Consider the following 18,667-nt stretch of genomic DNA (forward strand, 5'->3'; position numbering starts at 1 on the left):
AAACCCACAGTTGTTAAAAAATAGTTAAAGTCAAAATATTTTTCTTCTGAAGTTTTATATCCAAATACTAAGTGTCTTAGTTTTATCTTAAAAGTTATTTTACTGGTCTTTAAAACTTAATTTATTTTATTCCAAAAAAGTTTTAAAAACGGACACAGTATAAAGAAGTGATCATAATCTTTTTATTGTGTACAAAAATTACAAGAACTATTGTTTCTTTGTATGTAGAATATGTTGAAGTAATTTCCATCTAAAGATTCTAAGTTTATTTTCTTTTAAATATCTGAATAAAAATTTATATGAATAGTTTTGATATAACACATCATCTATATTAAATATACGCAGCCATTTTTTTGGATCCAATAGCTGGTTCAATTTTTTTTATTTATCAGTGACTGTTTTGCCTTTCTTAATCTATATATAATACCGTGTTCCAATCTGATGAACAACTCAGATATCCGATTTGCTTTCAAATGCAATTTCATGAAGGACATTTGTTGAATTAACTCTCCGTAACTCATATTCATATTTTGTATTCCAAGGCAGGGTTGTTTACAAAGTATAATCTAGAACGTATTCAATGTTATACTATTTTACGCTTGATTTAAAGACTGGCATTTCTTAATATACAAATTTAATAAAAGACACTGATGAGTCTTATGTGGACGAAACTCGCGTCTAAACTATCATCCTGGTACCTTTGATAACTATGCCATCATCGATACCCAAAATAAATCACTTCAGGTTTTGGATTAGATTGGGAAATATAATAGTTTTATATGTGTCAACAAGGTCCATTAAATTATTCACATTTTCCTTTATATGCAACGGTCATGTATATCATGTCGACAATGCACTAACATTTTCAAGTTCGATGACATAATTGTGTCATTAAAATATGTAAACAAGCAAGAAATGATACGGATGCATGTTCAAATCAAACATGTGGTTTAAATATCCTCCTCAACTTATATTTTTAGAAACAATTGAATATCAAAAATGCAAAAAATAGTGTGCGAAGTCATCGTCAGGCCATCCATTCCTTAGAGTTGAACATCCTTAGCTCTTCGAGTGATCTTAATGTTTGATCAAGATCAGCTTTTTCATGTACACACATGAGGATCGACAAACGGGCTGGTGATATCCATGGGACAAAACGTTTACCAGCAGTTGCATTGATAAGTGAATATAAAGTCTTCAAGATATGAGTATCGTCTACACTGAAACAACTCATTCGTGGTGTTCTTATTGAAGCAGCTTGAAGATTAAATAAGTAACGAAGTTGAAGAGCATAAAAATACAAAAGTTTCAAACGTTGTATTCAACTGACTTATGTGATTTGTGCATCGCTCTAAAACCGAAGTTTTTGGATGAATTTAGCATTTTATAAACAGTAAGACCTCGGATTTGTAGATTTTGCTTAAGCTATAGTAGTAAGGCAAGTTAAAACATAAATGATCGATTCTTCTAAAAGTTTCAATTTCATCGTCCTTTTAAATTGTTACAGCCCTTGTATAATTTAAAAATAAAACTAAATACAGGAAACAAGTGCACATATTCCCCTTTTTTCGGGAAAGATATGATTGTGTTTTTGAAGTCGGTTGAATGATTTTAAATGTTGGTGTATTTTTAAATGTTGGTGTCTTGAAATAGAAATATAACAGGTGAAACGTTCCAATCGATCAGTGATTTTAAATGTGTATTTACACAAAGTGTTGTATACACAATACTGTATATTAGTACATGACTGTTCGTTGTGCAATAACATATATTGCTTCTCCACCTTACGATATAACAAATCATATTGACAGTGAGTAGAAACATGTTGATTTTTATTTTATGTATGCTAGTTGTATTTATTAAACTTCCTGTTGAAATGCTAGATTATGAGGGAGACCTTGGCTTAGCGGGAGACAATATTTTGAATGTCACCTTCTCATGACGGCCATTCAAACATCAATAATGTAACAGACAATTCATTGTATTATATCACTAACTTTAAAAGACAATGTTAATATTTAACGTTTCGGCATCAGTCCCTTTGATACATTGTCAATTTAAAAAAAAACACATCTTGCTTTACTTTTGTACATGAAGTCAAAGTGAATTGCTTTCAATTTGAAATTTAATAGACAAAAATGACAGCATGTAGTAGGTCTTGGTATGGAAATCCGTGTGATAGAGGGGATTGTTACCTGCAAAACAAATATTGTCAACCTTGGCATTGCCTCGTTTGACGATGTTTTCTCCATGAACAAATTATGATATATCACCATCTCAGCTTTATAGTGTTATTTATATATTGCTGTTCCTTCGATAGGAAGTACAAACAATAAGAATTTGCATACATGAGTTGGACATTATTAAAGTTCCATATTCAAAATAAGTTGTTAAATGACACAAAAACAATACACCTGTAATTACACGCATTATAAAACAATAAAAAAAATTGTAATCCAACTTAATGTTGTTTTTTTCTAAAGTATTTATTTAGACCCTACAAGAAAGATTACACGCTTGAGAACCGAGCAATCAACTGACAGTTGTCTTTAAAAAATAGAAATATGATCATTTTTTGTTCAATTATTAATGAAAGTGAAATAGTGAAATAATAACTCAGTTTTAACAGATAGTTTCGCTAGATTTTTTTCTCCTTCCAAATATGTTAAAATACATCGCTAATGAACTCAATCTATCCGTTTTCATGAGACCCTTTAATTTAACCCCTCAGCTGAAGAAAGGTTTCATATACTAGACTAGGTGATATCGTCTATTTAAAGGGGGGCAGTGTCAATATTGAAAGTGAAACAAGGGTAAATCATTTGATTGATTGATTTGTATCACAAAAACTCATTATTATACAGGTAAAAACATATGTTTTGATCTATAATACGAAATCAAACTAACTTAGAAAAATCCAATTGAACGTGTTTGCTATCTATTTATATATGCGTCTAGACTAAAATACACACGGAATGATAATACATATCATCGAGTCTTTGCATTGTATTTTAGGCTTTACAATTTGGATATACATTTATAATCAATATTAGGATTTGAGTCAAATAGGTGAACATGAATTTTACCCAGCAAATGTCCCTCAGAGGAAAAAACCGTCGTATGATGTTTATATATCTCAATTGATACGTAAAGCCCGTGCGCTACAACTATACGGATTCACAGGGGCGTGCTCAATATCCAATTCCTTCTTTTGTCCAGGTTTGCAGTAGATCGTGGTTTGTTTTCCTGCCAAGTCAAACCAAAGACTTGAAAATATTTAGTTGCTTCTTCTCAGCTAAGCCAAGTCATTCATAAATAAGAGATAAGTTGGTTCGGAGATAACCCGAATAATTCAGTCGTTATATTCCGCTGATCTACAAAGGCTCGTGTGGGAGAAAATCGGACACGGAAAGGGCTTGAATTATTCGAGTTAGTTCGGAGACTGACTGATGTATCCTGATTAAGTGACATCTCTTCCTGTGGAACTTTCATTTTGTGCACTAGCACGTCATGTTCACATGTTCTCGGACTGATATGCATTAGACATTTTTTCACCGGATGTTAAATACCGATTCATTTTCATTATCCCTTTTTCCATGTCATTACTACGAATATGGCTAATATCTCGTTTGCTGAGTTCTAGAGTAATTTTAAGTGATAATGGTCAGTCCATATTTAATATATAATTAAGGGATCACTCAACTCACACATAATTTGAAAAGGGAAAACGTGTTTATGTTATTTTGTCTCTTTCCAGAATTATGGCGTCTACCAGCAGTATCTTATGTACCATATGTAATTTACGACATAATCAACTTCCCGCCAAAGTATGGTGTCCGGAATGTGACGAAGGACTTTGTGTCAACTGTCAAGAGCACCATGACCTTGCACGTTTGACGAAAAATCATCGGATGATTAAAGTCGAAGAATACGATGAAATGCATCCTCTAATGCAGAGCATTAAACAGTACTGTGAGAAACACAACGACAGATTCGAATATATCTGTCCTCAAGATGAAACACTGTGTTGCCGGAAATGCATCACCACTCAACATAAAACATGCACAAATTTCATGACATTAGAAGATGTCATATGTTCCTCGACGTCATCAGCTTTGTTTGACGCTGTTGAGCAAAATTTAAATTGCCAGACAAGAAATCTTGAAATGGCCAAAAAAGATCGCGATGGAAATAAAAAATTGGTCATAGAGCAAAATGAAAAATTTAGAAAAGATATCAAAAATATGAGAGAGAAAATAAAAGAATATTTGGACCAACTGGAAAAGAAGACGTTTGACGAATTGGACTATTCCACCGAGTTACAAAAAAATGGAATAAGTAAGATACTTGAAGAAATAAATGAAAAGTCAAGGGCTCTTGAAAAGCTGAAAAACGACATGATGATCTTGAAAGCAAATAAAATAGATTTGAAAGCTTTCTTAGCGATGAGAAAATTGAATAAAGATGCATCACTCTTAGAATCAGATATAAAAGACTTCGTGCAGTCGTCTAAATTTGATAGGATAAATGTAGACATGAGTATTGCAAGTGAAATAGCTACTTTCTTAGCCAAGATTAAATCTCTAGGCACTGTGAGAATTGTTACTAGACCCCGAGCAATATCTATGATAGACTGGAGACGAGGTAACATTCAAGGAGCGAGAGAAGTACCATCTAAACAAATTACGAATTGCGAAACTAGTCTTGTGCTTTCTTCAAAAATCAATGCACCCAAAGGGAAAGCAGGTATAAGCATCACTGGTTGTGCACTATCACCTTCCGGTCAAATCTTACTGGCCGATTTTTCTCCAAGTAAAAGGATTCTCACTATCAATGCAAATGGAACATACGAGAAAGATATGAATTTTATAGACGTACCAGTGTTCGATCTAACTTGTATAGATTCGACAAAAATCGGGTTTTCAACCGGAAGTTATCGCGAGGTGAAAATTATCGACACAGCTGCACAAACAGTATCAGAAATAACTAGAACCTCTGGTAATGTTTATGGCATCACTTCAGATGAAGGAAGATTGGTTTACTGTGTTGCAAATCAAAATATAAAATCTTTTAGTATGAGCGATGAAACTGAATCCGAGATTCAAAGCGGCAAATTGAAAAACAACTCTTATGTTTGCTGTTTTGAGAATCGTTTTTACCATACAAGCCAGAATGGATTATCAGTGAGCTGCAGCGAGTCAAACGGAAAGATTTTGTGGACATTCTTTTCCGAAAAGCTCAAACAACCACGTGGTATTACTGTAGATAGTAGACGGAATGTATATGTAGTGGGCGAGGCCTCGAATAATTTGATAGTTATAACGGGAGACGGATCCAAGTTCACCGAGTTATTAACAAAGACCGACGAACTTAAAAAACCAACAGCAGTTTGTTATGATCGAAAAAATGATGTTATTATTGTTTGTAATAAAGACGGCTGTGTATTCATTTATAAAGTTCAACACTGTGAAAAAGTTGAAAGCCAATAAAGAAAAACACCTCAAAGTTTGACAGTTGTAGCAAGTATCGAAATAAAAAAAAAATGAAATATTTGCTGTCGTACTTCTGAATTCTCTTTGATTACACTGAAAGGTAATTTGTGTTTATTTCTTGATATTATGTTTCACCTGATATAGAACCATTCAACCAATTTTAAGTTTGAAAATATTTTAGAGGCCAATATACAAACGTAAACTATTGACAAATATATACTCTACGTGTCAAAATTATATTCGCCACTGCTTTAGAAAAATGTGAATAACTTAAACAGAAATTATCAGAGACCAACATCAAGTTCCTTAAAGGAATAACTAAAACTTAATATAAGACATTTCTATAGATACCCTATTCAGATATTTCTGATTTTGAACACTCTCGAGTTTTGTTAAATCTCAAATACCTCTTTTAATCTAGATCAAGTCTTATAGTCATAATACTTTCGAGTAAAGTTATCGTACTCAGATTCAGAAGTCAACCAATACAATAACTGGATTTGGTGTTTGGATCACAAGTTTTATAATCCGAGTACTGAAAGTTTATGTAAAAACAAGAATGTGTCCCAAGTACACGGATGCCCCGCTCGCATTATCATTTTCTATGTTCAGTGGACCGTGAAATTAGGGTCAAATCTTTAATTTGGAATTAAAATTAGAAAGATCATATCATAGGGAACATGTGTTCTAAGTTTCAAGTTGATTAGACTTCAACTTCTTCAAAAACTACCTTGACCAAAAACTTTAACCTGAAGCGGACGGACGAACGGACGCACAGACGGACGGACGGACGAACGGACGGATGGACGAACGGAGGCACAGACCAGAAAACATAATGCCCCTCTACTATCGTAGGTGGGGCATACTAACCACATGTAAATGTTAGAACGTACGATAAAATGGTTTCAAAGTTTATAAGAACTAAATTGCCCAGTCGCTTGAGACTATGTAATAGGAGCTTAAATTACAAGATATTATACATATTTACACAATAAAACAAAATAAAGGCATTAAATTTTGATATATTGGTATATATCAATATACAAGCATTTGTTTTACTTATTCGTTTAATCACAATCGTTTCTAATTAATAATTAATCACCCCCTCCATTTGTTAGATTTTAGTTTGGTTCAACGAAATTTATACGATATATTTGGTTTACAGTTTGATTCAGAAGAAATACCGACATAGCTAGATAATACAATTAATTATCTAATTACTACTACAATTTGATATTAATAAGTTTTGTAATTTTCATTGTTATTAATAAATGTAATATCAGTATTACAAATCTAATCTTAAATCAATCCTTATTCTATCTTATTTTGGGGAAATATTTTTACAAATTCAAATGTGACGTCACTTGGTGTGTGTGTTTTTTTTAGAATTTCAAATGGGGCGTCACTTTTTGCGTTGAGGCTTTGGTTAACTCGGCTGTGTATTTTTATGTGCTGGACTAGGTTGTTTTATGTAATGTATCCGTTTTTGTTCTGTAGTTAGTCGCCACTTCAGTTTTATCATGTATATCTATTATATAATCATTTTTTTTATAAAATTAACTGTTTGCAAAAGTGATTCCTTTTATCATACCTTTTATTTTTTACTGGATTTGATATCAAAGCGTTGCAAGCACAAGTTTGTTTTAACATTTTGATAGAGTTCCCCTTCCGAAGAGTTATTCATATCCGAGAAGCATCTTTGAATACACTGCATTGAAGACGTTGCTTGTATTGATTGTCATAAAATAAAATTTACGTCAAATGGACGGATTATTATTTATATATATATATATTCTAATGCAAATAAAAACAAAGACATTTTATGATTCAACCCATTGAAATTAGGCCATTCCATTTATCGGAAAAGAGATGGATGTTGTTACTTTGTCAAAGACACCCTTCTAAAAAAAAAATCTGACAATCTTCAATCCGTCAGATGATCGGTTTCACACCCCTCAGATTTCAACCCAACATTAAAAAATAATTAGACAAGAAAAGACCTCTCAGAACAAAAAGAGATATGAGTAGCCTTCCGATATATCATGAATTACTTTTGATCACTACCTTTTTCAGATATTAAATGGAATGATCCATTATAATCTTCATGCACGTTCATAAAATAGTCTGCGTCACATGGCTAACGTCTGCAAAAAAAATTATTTTTTTTACCTAATCAGCAATTAATAAGGAAATCTTCCCAAGTTCCCCTATTATCATAAAGTTTGGTGTCGACGACCGCAATCGAAAAATGTAAACAAGAAAAAAATCCCCTAATATTGTTATTTTGACGAATTACATGCCAGAATTGGATTGGAACTATATTGTGTTACTGATGACAATAATCGATACAAAATGATTGTTTACGATAATGATTGTGGAGTGAGATATGCTAGCACTATATAGATGTAAAGAATTACGCGATGTTTGTCTACTGTAGTCTAAGGTTGTTAAAATTGAGAATCATGGGTGATTCCTTTCGAATTTTACTTGTTATATTCTTAACTGACGTAGACGCAGACTATAAAATTGTTTCTGAAAAATAAAAATAATAAGATGTCAAGAATTACGGGAAGTTTTTGTAATGGTAATAGCCTATGTTGTTCAAATTAAGAGTCATGGGTGATTCCTCTCGAATCACACTTGTAATTCCCCCAACTGACGTAGACGCAGACTATAAAATTGTCTCTGAAAAATAAAAATAATAAGATGGAAAGAATTACGCGAAGTTCAGTTGTGTACTGACAATAGTCTAAGATTGGTCAAATTGAGAATCATGCAAGGGTGAATTTCGAATCATACTTGTTATTCTCTCAACTGACGTAGACGAAGATTATGAAATTGTCTCTAAAAAATAAAACAACAATAAAAATTTATATTTACATTTTTAGTATATTTTAATATTAACACACATTTGACGCATGCAAGCTAACAATAATTAGGGCCCACACGATCACATATATCACAAATTTCCTATATACACCTGCTCTCAGTCGATTTAAATGCGCCGATTCATATAACACACAGTTCAAGGCTGAACTTTAGAAAGATGATCAATAATATTACGTTCAAAACAAACATCGTTATGAATTCGATCTGAGAACATAACGGAGAAGAAGGAATATGGTGTAATCAAATTTTTCAAAAACCTCGATTTACGTGTGAACGTACGTAGCATTTTAAAACTTAAAATGTTTTTAAATTTAAGATTAATCAACATGTAGCGTTTGAATGTGTACCATTTGTAGATCCCTCGATATAACTCGTGCCGGTGGAGAAACGCAAAACGTAAAATATCGAGTGGGAAACCCAACTCGGAGGTGAATATATATCTATGTAGTCTCAGTGTTCATTCTATTTGTATTTTCCCTCTTAAACAATGTTGGGCCAGTATATCTGGCGGATTATTTTTTTACACAAGCTTGAAAATAGTTCATAAAGACTTATCTCCTACTAATCAAACTGATCCACTTTTCATAACCATTGATAAGAAACCTCTGGAGAGACAATATTTCATCACTTGTATTAAAAAAGTACTGGAGATATGTGGTTTCAACTCAAGTCATTATAATGGTCATAGTTTTAGAATTGGGGCAGCTACTAGTGCTGGTAAGGCAAAAATAGAAGATCACTTGATAAAAACATTAGGGCGCTGGACTTCAGATAGTTACACCAGATACATTAGGGTAACTCCAGCATCTATTAAAACAGCTCAAAGTAGGTTAGGTAGAATTTAAGGGAATGATTATTTTCAAATGTTCCATACGCATGTTTTTTACAGAGTTTCTGGATGATATTGTTTTTGTTTGACAATTTTTGATATTATGTTATTATTATGTGATAACTTTTATTATTATTATTTTTTCCTTTTTTTTTTCTTTTCATGGCTTTATTGAAGGTACCCCCTCCCTTACCTCACAAATCCTTGGGGACACTCAGCTGTTACCATCTGTGTTATGGACATTTATGAAATTTTATCACTGGTTGTTTCAAAAATTTCACTCATCCCCCAAGAATTTCTGGGGATAAACTGTCAAATTTCATACAAATTCATTCCAACACCAATTTAACATCAACACTACTAGGCTTCCTCATAGCCTCCTTATAGGCTTCCTCATTGTCTCATTATAGGCTTCCTCATAGCCTCATAGGCATGATAGCCTCTAGGAACGATAGCCTCATAGGCTTCCTGATAGCCTCATGCATTTATTTTGAACCATCGTTCCAATTGGATTGGTGTGATGTCAAGCCAGGGGTCTATACTTTGCTACTTTCAGTATGCACATAGCTAGGCTCTTGGTTTAGGCATGGAGCAAAAAATTAAATTTTTTAGCTGAGTAGTTTCCCCGAGGGCCAAATTATAATTGTGATGTATATATATAAAATAAAAGTTGTACTTAAATTATGATTTATGTTTAATTCAAACATGGATACCAATGGCATTGCTACACAGTATTTCCCAGGAGTTTATTTACAAGATAGGTTATAACAGGAAAAATTAGGTCGATAATAATGTGAGCACTAAATCCTTAATTTTACATATCATGAGTTCAAATGGTGTGTTCTGAAAGAAATCAGGGGTAATTAAATTATTTAAAATTACTGAAATTACTATGAACTCAATATGTGTGACTTTGAGGATTTTGTTCACTGACACATTTATTAGCAAAAATTGAAATATAGGGCAGAAAGTTGCATCAGGATGGTTTAATTGTCAGGTCAAAGAATTTGCAAAAGATATGAGGTTGGTGCGGAAGCGTATTAGGGACATAGAAAAAATAAAAGTAGTAGTGAACTTTTTTTTCAAAGTCGAAATTTTGACATTTCAAATCTTAAAATTTCGACTTTAACTCGAAATTTTAACTTTTCTTATCTTGAAATTTTGACTTTCTAAAATCTTGACTTAAACTCAAAATTTCGACTTTTTTAAAACTGGAAATTTCGGTTTTTTCTAAACTCGAAATTTCGACTTCTTTTTAACTCAAAATTTCGACTTGTTTTGAACTCAAAATTTGTAGCGTTTGTAGATCCCTCGATATAACTCGTGCCGGTGGAGAAACGCAAAACGTAAAATATCGAGTGGGAAACCCAACTCGGAGGTGAATGAATATCTACGTAGTCTCAGTGTTCATTCTATATGTATTTTCCCTCTTAAACAATGTTGGGCCAGTATATCTGGTGGATTATTTTTTTACACAAGCTTGAAAATAGTTCATACTGAAACAAGTATTATAATTCATATGGCAAAATCAAGGGTACTTCATTCATATGATTTGCAGCACGTGACTTTGTCCCTTTTGATCAAATTTCTTCCCTTAGTCTTAGATTGAAAATATAAATTTTGCCATATAGTGATATCGCCAATGAATAAAACTGTCAATGATTGATTTGTTTATATCAATTATGTCTCGAATTTTAATATAATTAGTAATTTTAACATCTGGATATGTTTGAGAATTTTTTTTTAAAGAAATCCATTCCGAAAACAGAAACTCGATCGTTAAAACGATTGAGCGTTGTGAAAAACAGCACATGCGGTGACAAGGATAAGCAGTTTTAGAAACGGTACTGAAAATGAACTGGAAGCTTGCTCTTACAATATAAATGTCTATTCGAATGTTTATTCGGAACAATATTAACGAATATTATTCAATTCATGCAATAGCCATATATATACTTATAAATAATTGATGTATTATTTCTACACTAAGATGAATCTATAGAGTTGAAGAGGAGGTTTTTCTCCGCTATCTTTTACATTGATTGATTATTTAGAAATATGTACTTCTTAATTGATACAACAAACTTGTCCTATGCTCTTCTTTACGAGACTTTTTTAGTTTGTACTATTGTGATACTGTTGGAGCACACCGTCCTAGAAATTATCTTCGGTAAAAATCATATTTTAGTTACAATAACATTTCAAATCATCTGCACGGAAGCACTCACACTTACTAGATATTTTCAAAATTGCCAATAGTCTCCTATACCAACCTAAATCAAAATCAAAATGAATTAAAAACAATTTGGTCAAAACAAAATATATTACATATAAATGTTTTATACTTAGACTCCAGCACTTTTTATATTTGATTTTGGTGTTGTTTGGGGTTAGACTTTACTTAACTTGGTTTAGAGAGAGGTTGGATGAAACTTGTATGTCACGTATGCAGATGACAAGTAATTTGTATGCTGTTTGTGTTTTAGGACTTCATTCTACCGCTAGGGTTTCTCAAATTGTCCGGTTACATTTAAATTAAAAACACAAAGAGAAAGTATCCCATGAATCAAATAAAATACTAAACGTCGGACTAAACTTTTGCATCTTTGAATTGCTCGTTGAATTACTCTTATTTGAACTCTTAATCTCCCCAATACACTTTCGCATTTATAATATTTAGACATATAAAAAAAAAGGCTTTGGTATGATTGACAATGAGACAACTCAATCAAATGACATAAAAGTTAATTACAATTATAGGTCACCGCATGGCCTTCAACAATGAGCAAAACCAATCCCCATACCGCATGCGCAGCAAATAATCGAAATTTCACAAAATTTCAATCGGATATGTGTAGCTCAAAATGGTCAAGAAGGCAACTAAAATATTTATGCAAATTTTTCATAAGAAGCTAAAGAACTTTATAGATAAGCATTGCCGTTTGCGAATAATCAGCAGAGAGTTTAACTACTAGTACTCATATCAGTTCGGAAAAAAAACCAATTGTACATGATTAATATCTTTTAGATCCAAAGTATGGACTAGGGGTTTTGGTAGAAATATGGTCACCTGGACTTCGACCGTTCGGTAGTCATTTTTTTTTGTCCGTTTAGGCTATGTGGAAATTCTATAGATATAAAGTCATGTTTGAATCAGAACCTACCAATATTAGATCTATTGCTTATTTTAATTTTGGAAAATCATGCGTCTGTTTTTAGTAAGACAGAAGAATTATCTAACAGTAGGTGTAATTCAAACAGTGCTATCATGCATTGCTGAAATAAATACAGTACTTTGTAGTTTTGAGATCTGTACATATTTATTTCAATGTGAAGTTGTTAAAACTGGATTTATCTCATCAACGTCCTTGATCTCATCCTCATGTCTGATCAACACGCATGTGATGTTGGGAGGTCAATAACATCGATAAATAACGTCACGTAAAGGTATCAAATTTCATTATGTAGAAAAAAATTACATAAACAATATGTATATGCAAAAATAGGAATTCGATTACCTATCTATAACTATTTTATATGACGTCAATGATTTATCAAAACAAATCAAATCAATTAGAATGAATGCGATGTTTTCTCAAACACTCCAAGATTTATAATCGATTATCTTTTTATGATAATAACACTATACTTTATCAACACAATTTTAATTGTCTATTTCTATCAAACTCCATTTTCGTACGGTTTTTGATGGTTTTCAAATATACTATGCTATATTGTCGGTGGTAAGCGGTGGTTATCCTATAAAACTGGGGTGAATTGTGTCAAATATTTGTCGGACATGTTATGCCTATAGAAATTGATTTAATTTTTTATAAGTGTTGTCATCATATTAAGTACTCTTTGTTCTAGATTCACAATCTTCAAAAGCATTCATCGTAAAAAGGGGGGTTCCAAACACCTCCCGCCACTGTCTACTCTGAATATATACAGCTGCGTATACGTATGGTTAATTTTTGGTCAAAAATAGTAAATGGGGATGATAACAGGATTGCTAAAATGTTATACAAATACATTTTCTTGAAGAATTCTGACAACCAATTTAGGTCAAATTGGTTGAAATACGTTAAAGATACATTAGATAAATGTGGATATAGCAATATATGGCTGTCACAAGGAAATTTTAATTCTAAGTGGTTGGGTATTAGTTTAAAACAAAAGTCATTTGATCAGTTTCAACAGAAATGGAGAGCTGATATTGACTGTTCATCAAAAGATTTGGCTTACAAATTGTTTAAACAAAATTTTGAATTTGAGGAATATCTGAATATTTTAAGTGATAAAGATAAATATAACATATTGTAGATTTAGAACGGGTAACCAAAAGTTACCCATCGAAACTGGTAGATGGAATAAAATTGAGCAAAACCTTAGATATTGTAACTTATGTCATTGTAACGAGATTGGTGATGAATTTCATTACACTTTGCAGTGTAGTTCTTTGGCAAATTTTCGAGCACATAATTTGGATAATTTTTTCTTGCACAGATGTAACATACTAAAATTTGAAAAACTATTCCAGTTAAAAATTAAAAATAAGTCGAAAAAGCTGTGTAAATTTATCAGGGTTATAACTTTTCAAGTGAATCTCCCTGGTTAATCACCACTCTTCGCTACTATATTGTTTATTTTATTTTATTTCATATTTTCATCTCATCTTGTCATGTGTATTTGTGTTATGTTATATAACTTTTGATGAACTTCTTTGTACCATTGTAACTTTATGGTGTTTGAGAAATAAAGAATCTTGAATCTTGAGCTTACTTGTGACTGTTATTCACAATTCATTTTAGTATCCGAATTTAAAAAAATAATCTTCAGTACATATACATCGGTTCTTTGACATTAAGTTTATGTGACACCATGTTACTGTGTAACCATCTTTATCACTTTTTTTCTGTACACACTCATAAGTCGATGTCGAACTGACGAAAACGATCAAAAGACAAACAACAGTATTCAAAGCTGTAACAAAAGACTGGGCAATACATATTCAAAGCTGTAACAAAAGACTGGGCAATACGTATTCAAAGCTGTAACAAAAGACTGGGCAATACGTATTCAAAGCTGTAACAAAAGACTGGGCAATACGTATTCAAAGCTGTAACAAAAGACTGGGCAATACGTATTCAAAGCTGTAACAAAAGACTCGGCAATACGTATTCAAAACTGTAACAAAAGACTGGGCAATACGTATTCAAAACTGTAACAAAAGACTGGGCAATACGTATTCAAAGCTGTAACAAAAGACTGGGCAATACGTATTCAAAGCTGTAACAAAAGACTGGGCAATACATATTCAAAGCTGTAACAAAAGACTCGGCAATACGTATTCAAAGCTGTAACAAAAGACTGGGCAATACGTATTCAAAGCTGTAACAAAAGACTGGGCAATACGTATTCAAAGCTGTAACAAAAGACTCGGCAATACGTATTCAAAACTGTAACAAAAGACTGGGCAATACGTATTCAAAACTGTAACAAAAGACTGGGCAATACGTATTCAAAGCTGTAACAAAAGACTGGGCAATACATATTCAAAGCTGTAACAAAAGACTGGGCAATACGTATTCAAAGCTGTAACAAAAGACTGGGCAATACGTATTCAAAGCTGTAACAAAAGACTGGGCAATACGTATTCAAAGCTGTAACAAAAGACTGGGCAATACGTATTCAAAGCTGTAACAAAAGACTCGGCAATACGTATTCAAAACTGTAACAAAAGACTGGGCAATACGTATTCAAAACTGTAACAAAAGACTGGGCAATACGTATTCAAAGCTGTAACAAAAGACTGGGCAATACGTATTCAAAGCTGTAACAAAAGACTGGGCAATACGTATTCAAAGCTGTAACAAAAGACTCGGCAATACGTATTCAAAACTGTAACAAAAGACTGGGCAATACGTATTCAAAGCTATAACAAAAGACTGGGCAATACGTATTCAAAGCTGTAACAAAAGACTGGGCAATAAGAATTCAAAGCTGTAACAAAAGACTGGGCAATACGTATTCAAAGCTGTAACAAAAGACTGGGCAATACGTATTCAAAGCTGTAACAAAAGACTGGGCAATACGTATTCAAAGCTGTAACAAAAGACTGGGCAATACGTATTCAAAGCTGTAACAAAAGACTCGGCAATACGTATTCAAAACTGTAACAAAAGACTGGGCAATACGTATTCAAAGCTATAACAAAAGACTGGGCAATACGTATTCAAAGCTGTAACAAAAGACTGGGCAATAAGTATTCAAAGCTGTAACAAAAGACTGGGCAATACGTATTCAAAGCTGTAACAAAAGACTGGGCAATACGTATTCAAAGCTGTAACAAAAGACTGGGCAATACGTATTCAAAGCTGTAACAAAAGACTGGGCAATACGTATTCAAAGCTGTAACAAAAGACTGGGCAATACGTATTCAAAGCTGTAACAAAAGACTGGGCAATACGTATTCAAAGCTGTAACAAAAGACTGGGCAATACGTATTCAAAGCTGTAACAAAAGACTGGGCAATACCAACACAAACCCGGTGTTGGTATACAAATTCACCGATATAACATTTACACAATTTGATTTAAGAGGTGTATCAACATTGAGACCTGTTGGAAGACGATTTTCTGCTTTATTATTGTTACTATTTCAATCTCAATAATTTTAATACATTCCAGTTCCCATACTGTAGATGTTAACGAATACGGACTTAGAATATATCTTCTAGTTCTCTCACTGAAAGTGTTAACGAACACGAAACTAGAATATCTCGAGCCGCAGTTGCCTTTATTTGAAAATTTGTCATGTAATAATCAATATCTATTTTATCAAATATCACAATGTAAACTTGATGAGTTCACTCTCAGAACAGAAAAAAGAATCAAAATAGGAACATCGATAATAAATAAGTCGAAAAGTACAAACGGCACAATGAACGAAAGAAAAAATAGAAAATTCAAAGAAATAACTTAAAATATATTGAGCAATACTACGAACCCGACCTGTCAAGTATTTTAACAATCGATTTTATATAAGAACCCAAAATGGAATCCAATAAATTCATGAAATACGTACAGAAATGCACGTTTTAAAAGAAGGCTTGCATTGTTAATCAACAAATAAGACTAAAAGAATAAATTTGCAAACGTAAAATTCATATTTTATTTCATTTTACAATCATTTAAAATATTCATAAATCAACTAAAATGTAATAACATAAGATAAATAGCATAACATCACATACTTTGTATCTTTGGGAAGGGGTAGCTGGGGAGCAGTCATTAAAGCTCCCTTCGTAACAAAACATATCAGTACAATTTATAATAACACAACTCATTAGCATACACGTATTCAAATATAAGAATAAACTAATTATTTAAACAGAAACCAAGAAAACTTTCATTGTCAACATACTAATTAAACTTTTATACTAATAACATATTTAACACCCAATTTTATATCGTTTTTTCTATTGTAATCAAGTTTACCAAACGATCAATGAATACATTTAGTTTTAGCATTGATTATACGGTATTCAATCGATTCTAGCTTCTTTCATCAAATAAAACATGGAAGCAATCACATTAGCTATCGATTTTTGGAGAATCGAATATTTAAGAGTGGATATATACATATGATTCATCTTAAAACGTTGGCTAGATGACTAATACGAAACTGTATATAGAAGAATTTCTGATAAATCAGATAATTTTTGAAAAACGAAAAGTAAAATTTGAATCAAATTACGATATTTTCAGCATACTCTATAATTTTTAACAAAAGCTTAAGTAAACATTTAAAACTATTTTATATTTCATAAGAAATATGAAATAGAAAATAACAATTCCCTCACTTACTGAACACATATTGTCAACTGAGCCCGAAGACATGTTTGTTCTCGCATATTTATGAACCTTTCACGTGAGAGTTGAGCTATGCTGAACTATTGCGATGTAAAACAAGCAACAGATCATTCCCATATCACTATCTTTTAATTGTCATGGCAGATTATTGGCATTATGGCGAAAGTAGATAGGAAAGGCTCATATACAAGGCGAGTAGGCTTTGAGTTCTGTGAATACCTCCGTAAAGAAACTAGGATCACTGTTTAAACGCAACATGTTAGCACTTTGTCGGTTAATGATAACTAAAGTGCGGTCCCAAAATTTGTCTCTGTTTTCTTCAACGAGAAATGGCTTAAGTGGATAGCTTATTTCGTTTCCCATGTAAGAATATGAAAGATATAGGCAAGTTAAAACAAGAGCCTGGAGTTCATGTTCTGAATCTATATCGTTATACATTGAGTCTTTTACCAGCATGTACAGAAACACTACGTTCGCTGGATTGATAAACGCTACGTCCTGCCATCCTTGTAGAAGTAAAGATCTGTCTACTGTCCGCAGCCATACAATAGCACTGTGACTTTCGAAATTTCGTAGACGCTTACACTTCTTTCTCAGAAATTCTCCTAAACATTTCAATAATTCTGAAGTACTGGCTTGGATTACTGTCCGTTTAGGGCTGGTGGCTTTGTCGATCTTTTTGACTGATTTCTTTTCCACATTTTTCTTTTCATCTAGCTTTTCTGACTTAATGTTATAACTGGAAATTGACTTTGGTATATTTTTGTTTATATCTACATTCTCGATGTTAAAATTGTTGTCAATTTTTCCTGGTACAATGGTGGCGTTTGAAAACCGCTGAAAGTTTTTGTCTTTCTTCTTTCCATTACTAACAGAGAATTTCTTCCAACTTAATCCTCCAAGAAATATAGAATGTTTCCTGTAACTCTTGTCCCTCGGATTTGATGAATTTTTAGTGTTGTTTAAAAGTTCGTATTGGTAGTTATTTAAATTTACCTCCTCATACAATGGCTTCCTTGGTCGTGGCGAAAATGATAAAACAGTCCCCATGTTTCTGTAAATTAACCTGAAGAACGTCTTTAAAATGACACTTTTTCGTATATCCTCCTGTTTTTATACCATATTTCTAAAGAAATTAGCACCTTTCCAATTGATACAACTTTGAGGTCAGTCAAAATTCAAAGCAGATGTTTTTCTAAATCGCCTGTAAATTGTACATTTCTCCACCGTAAAAGGAATCAATTAGCATAATGGTAGACATGATGTCATTACCATAACAACCTCAAATATGGATGCTGAATGCAGCACCACTAGGTAGCTTGATGCCGCAAAGAATATGAATCGATACGAGCTCCTTGGACTCGATCGATACTGAAATTCCAAAGCTTTGGTATACATTATGGAACAAAGTTGCTATTTAATCAATGGATTGATTCGTAATATAACACTGGGGATTAATTTTGATTATTAAAACAAGAAGACGTCAACTTGATATTACCATTATGATAATTACACAAAGCAGCGTATATAGCTTGTTTGATAGATAAACTTTGGGTTAAAAAAATCCGTGCAATTGATTGATC

General features: G+C 32.6%; 2 protein-coding genes across 3 annotated transcripts; one reads left to right on the forward strand and one right to left on the reverse strand.

Annotated features, from left to right (window-relative positions):
• Nucleotides 1-984: 984 nt before the first annotated feature.
• LOC139513475 (uncharacterized) lies at nucleotides 985-7,064 on the forward strand. 2 transcript variants are annotated; one of them, XM_071302029.1, is made up of 2 exons: nucleotides 985-1,393; nucleotides 3,758-7,064. In XM_071302029.1, exons 1-2 carry the CDS (start codon nucleotides 1,371-1,373, stop codon nucleotides 5,487-5,489), a joined length of 1,755 nt encoding a protein of 584 aa, XP_071158130.1. In that variant the 5' UTR covers nucleotides 985-1,370; the 3' UTR covers nucleotides 5,490-7,064. The 2 variants fall into 2 exon arrangements, with proteins under 2 accessions (XP_071158130.1, XP_071158131.1); XM_071302030.1 differs by lacking the exon at nucleotides 985-1,393 and adding an exon at nucleotides 1,629-1,810.
• A 9,305-nt stretch (nucleotides 7,065-16,369) lies between these two features.
• On the reverse strand, nucleotides 16,370-18,345 carry LOC139513476 (cyclin-dependent kinase 5 activator 1-like). Its single transcript, XM_071302031.1, has one exon. It carries the CDS (start codon nucleotides 18,132-18,134, stop codon nucleotides 17,265-17,267), a length of 870 nt encoding a protein of 289 aa, XP_071158132.1. The 5' UTR covers nucleotides 18,135-18,345; the 3' UTR covers nucleotides 16,370-17,264.
• Nucleotides 18,346-18,667: the final 322 nt, after the last annotated feature.

The sequence above is a fragment of the Mytilus edulis genome, chromosome 2, assembly GCF_963676685.1.
Source record: "Mytilus edulis chromosome 2, xbMytEdul2.2, whole genome shotgun sequence".
In the NCBI taxonomy this organism is placed as follows: Eukaryota; Metazoa; Mollusca; class Bivalvia; order Mytilida; family Mytilidae; genus Mytilus; species Mytilus edulis.

Bases quoted from the DNA above. Each gene is read 5' to 3' on its own strand.
- LOC139513476 (XM_071302031.1), bottom strand. From the start codon at position 18,134: ATGGGGACTGTTTTATCATTTTCGCCACGACCAAGGAAGCCATTGTAT.
- LOC139513475 (XM_071302029.1), top strand. From the start codon at position 1,371: ATGAATTTAGCATTTTATAAACA. The intron at 1,394-3,757 runs GTAAGACCTCGG...GTCTCTTTCCAG, and splicing joins AATTTAGCATTTTATAAACA to AATTATGGCGTCTACCAGCA.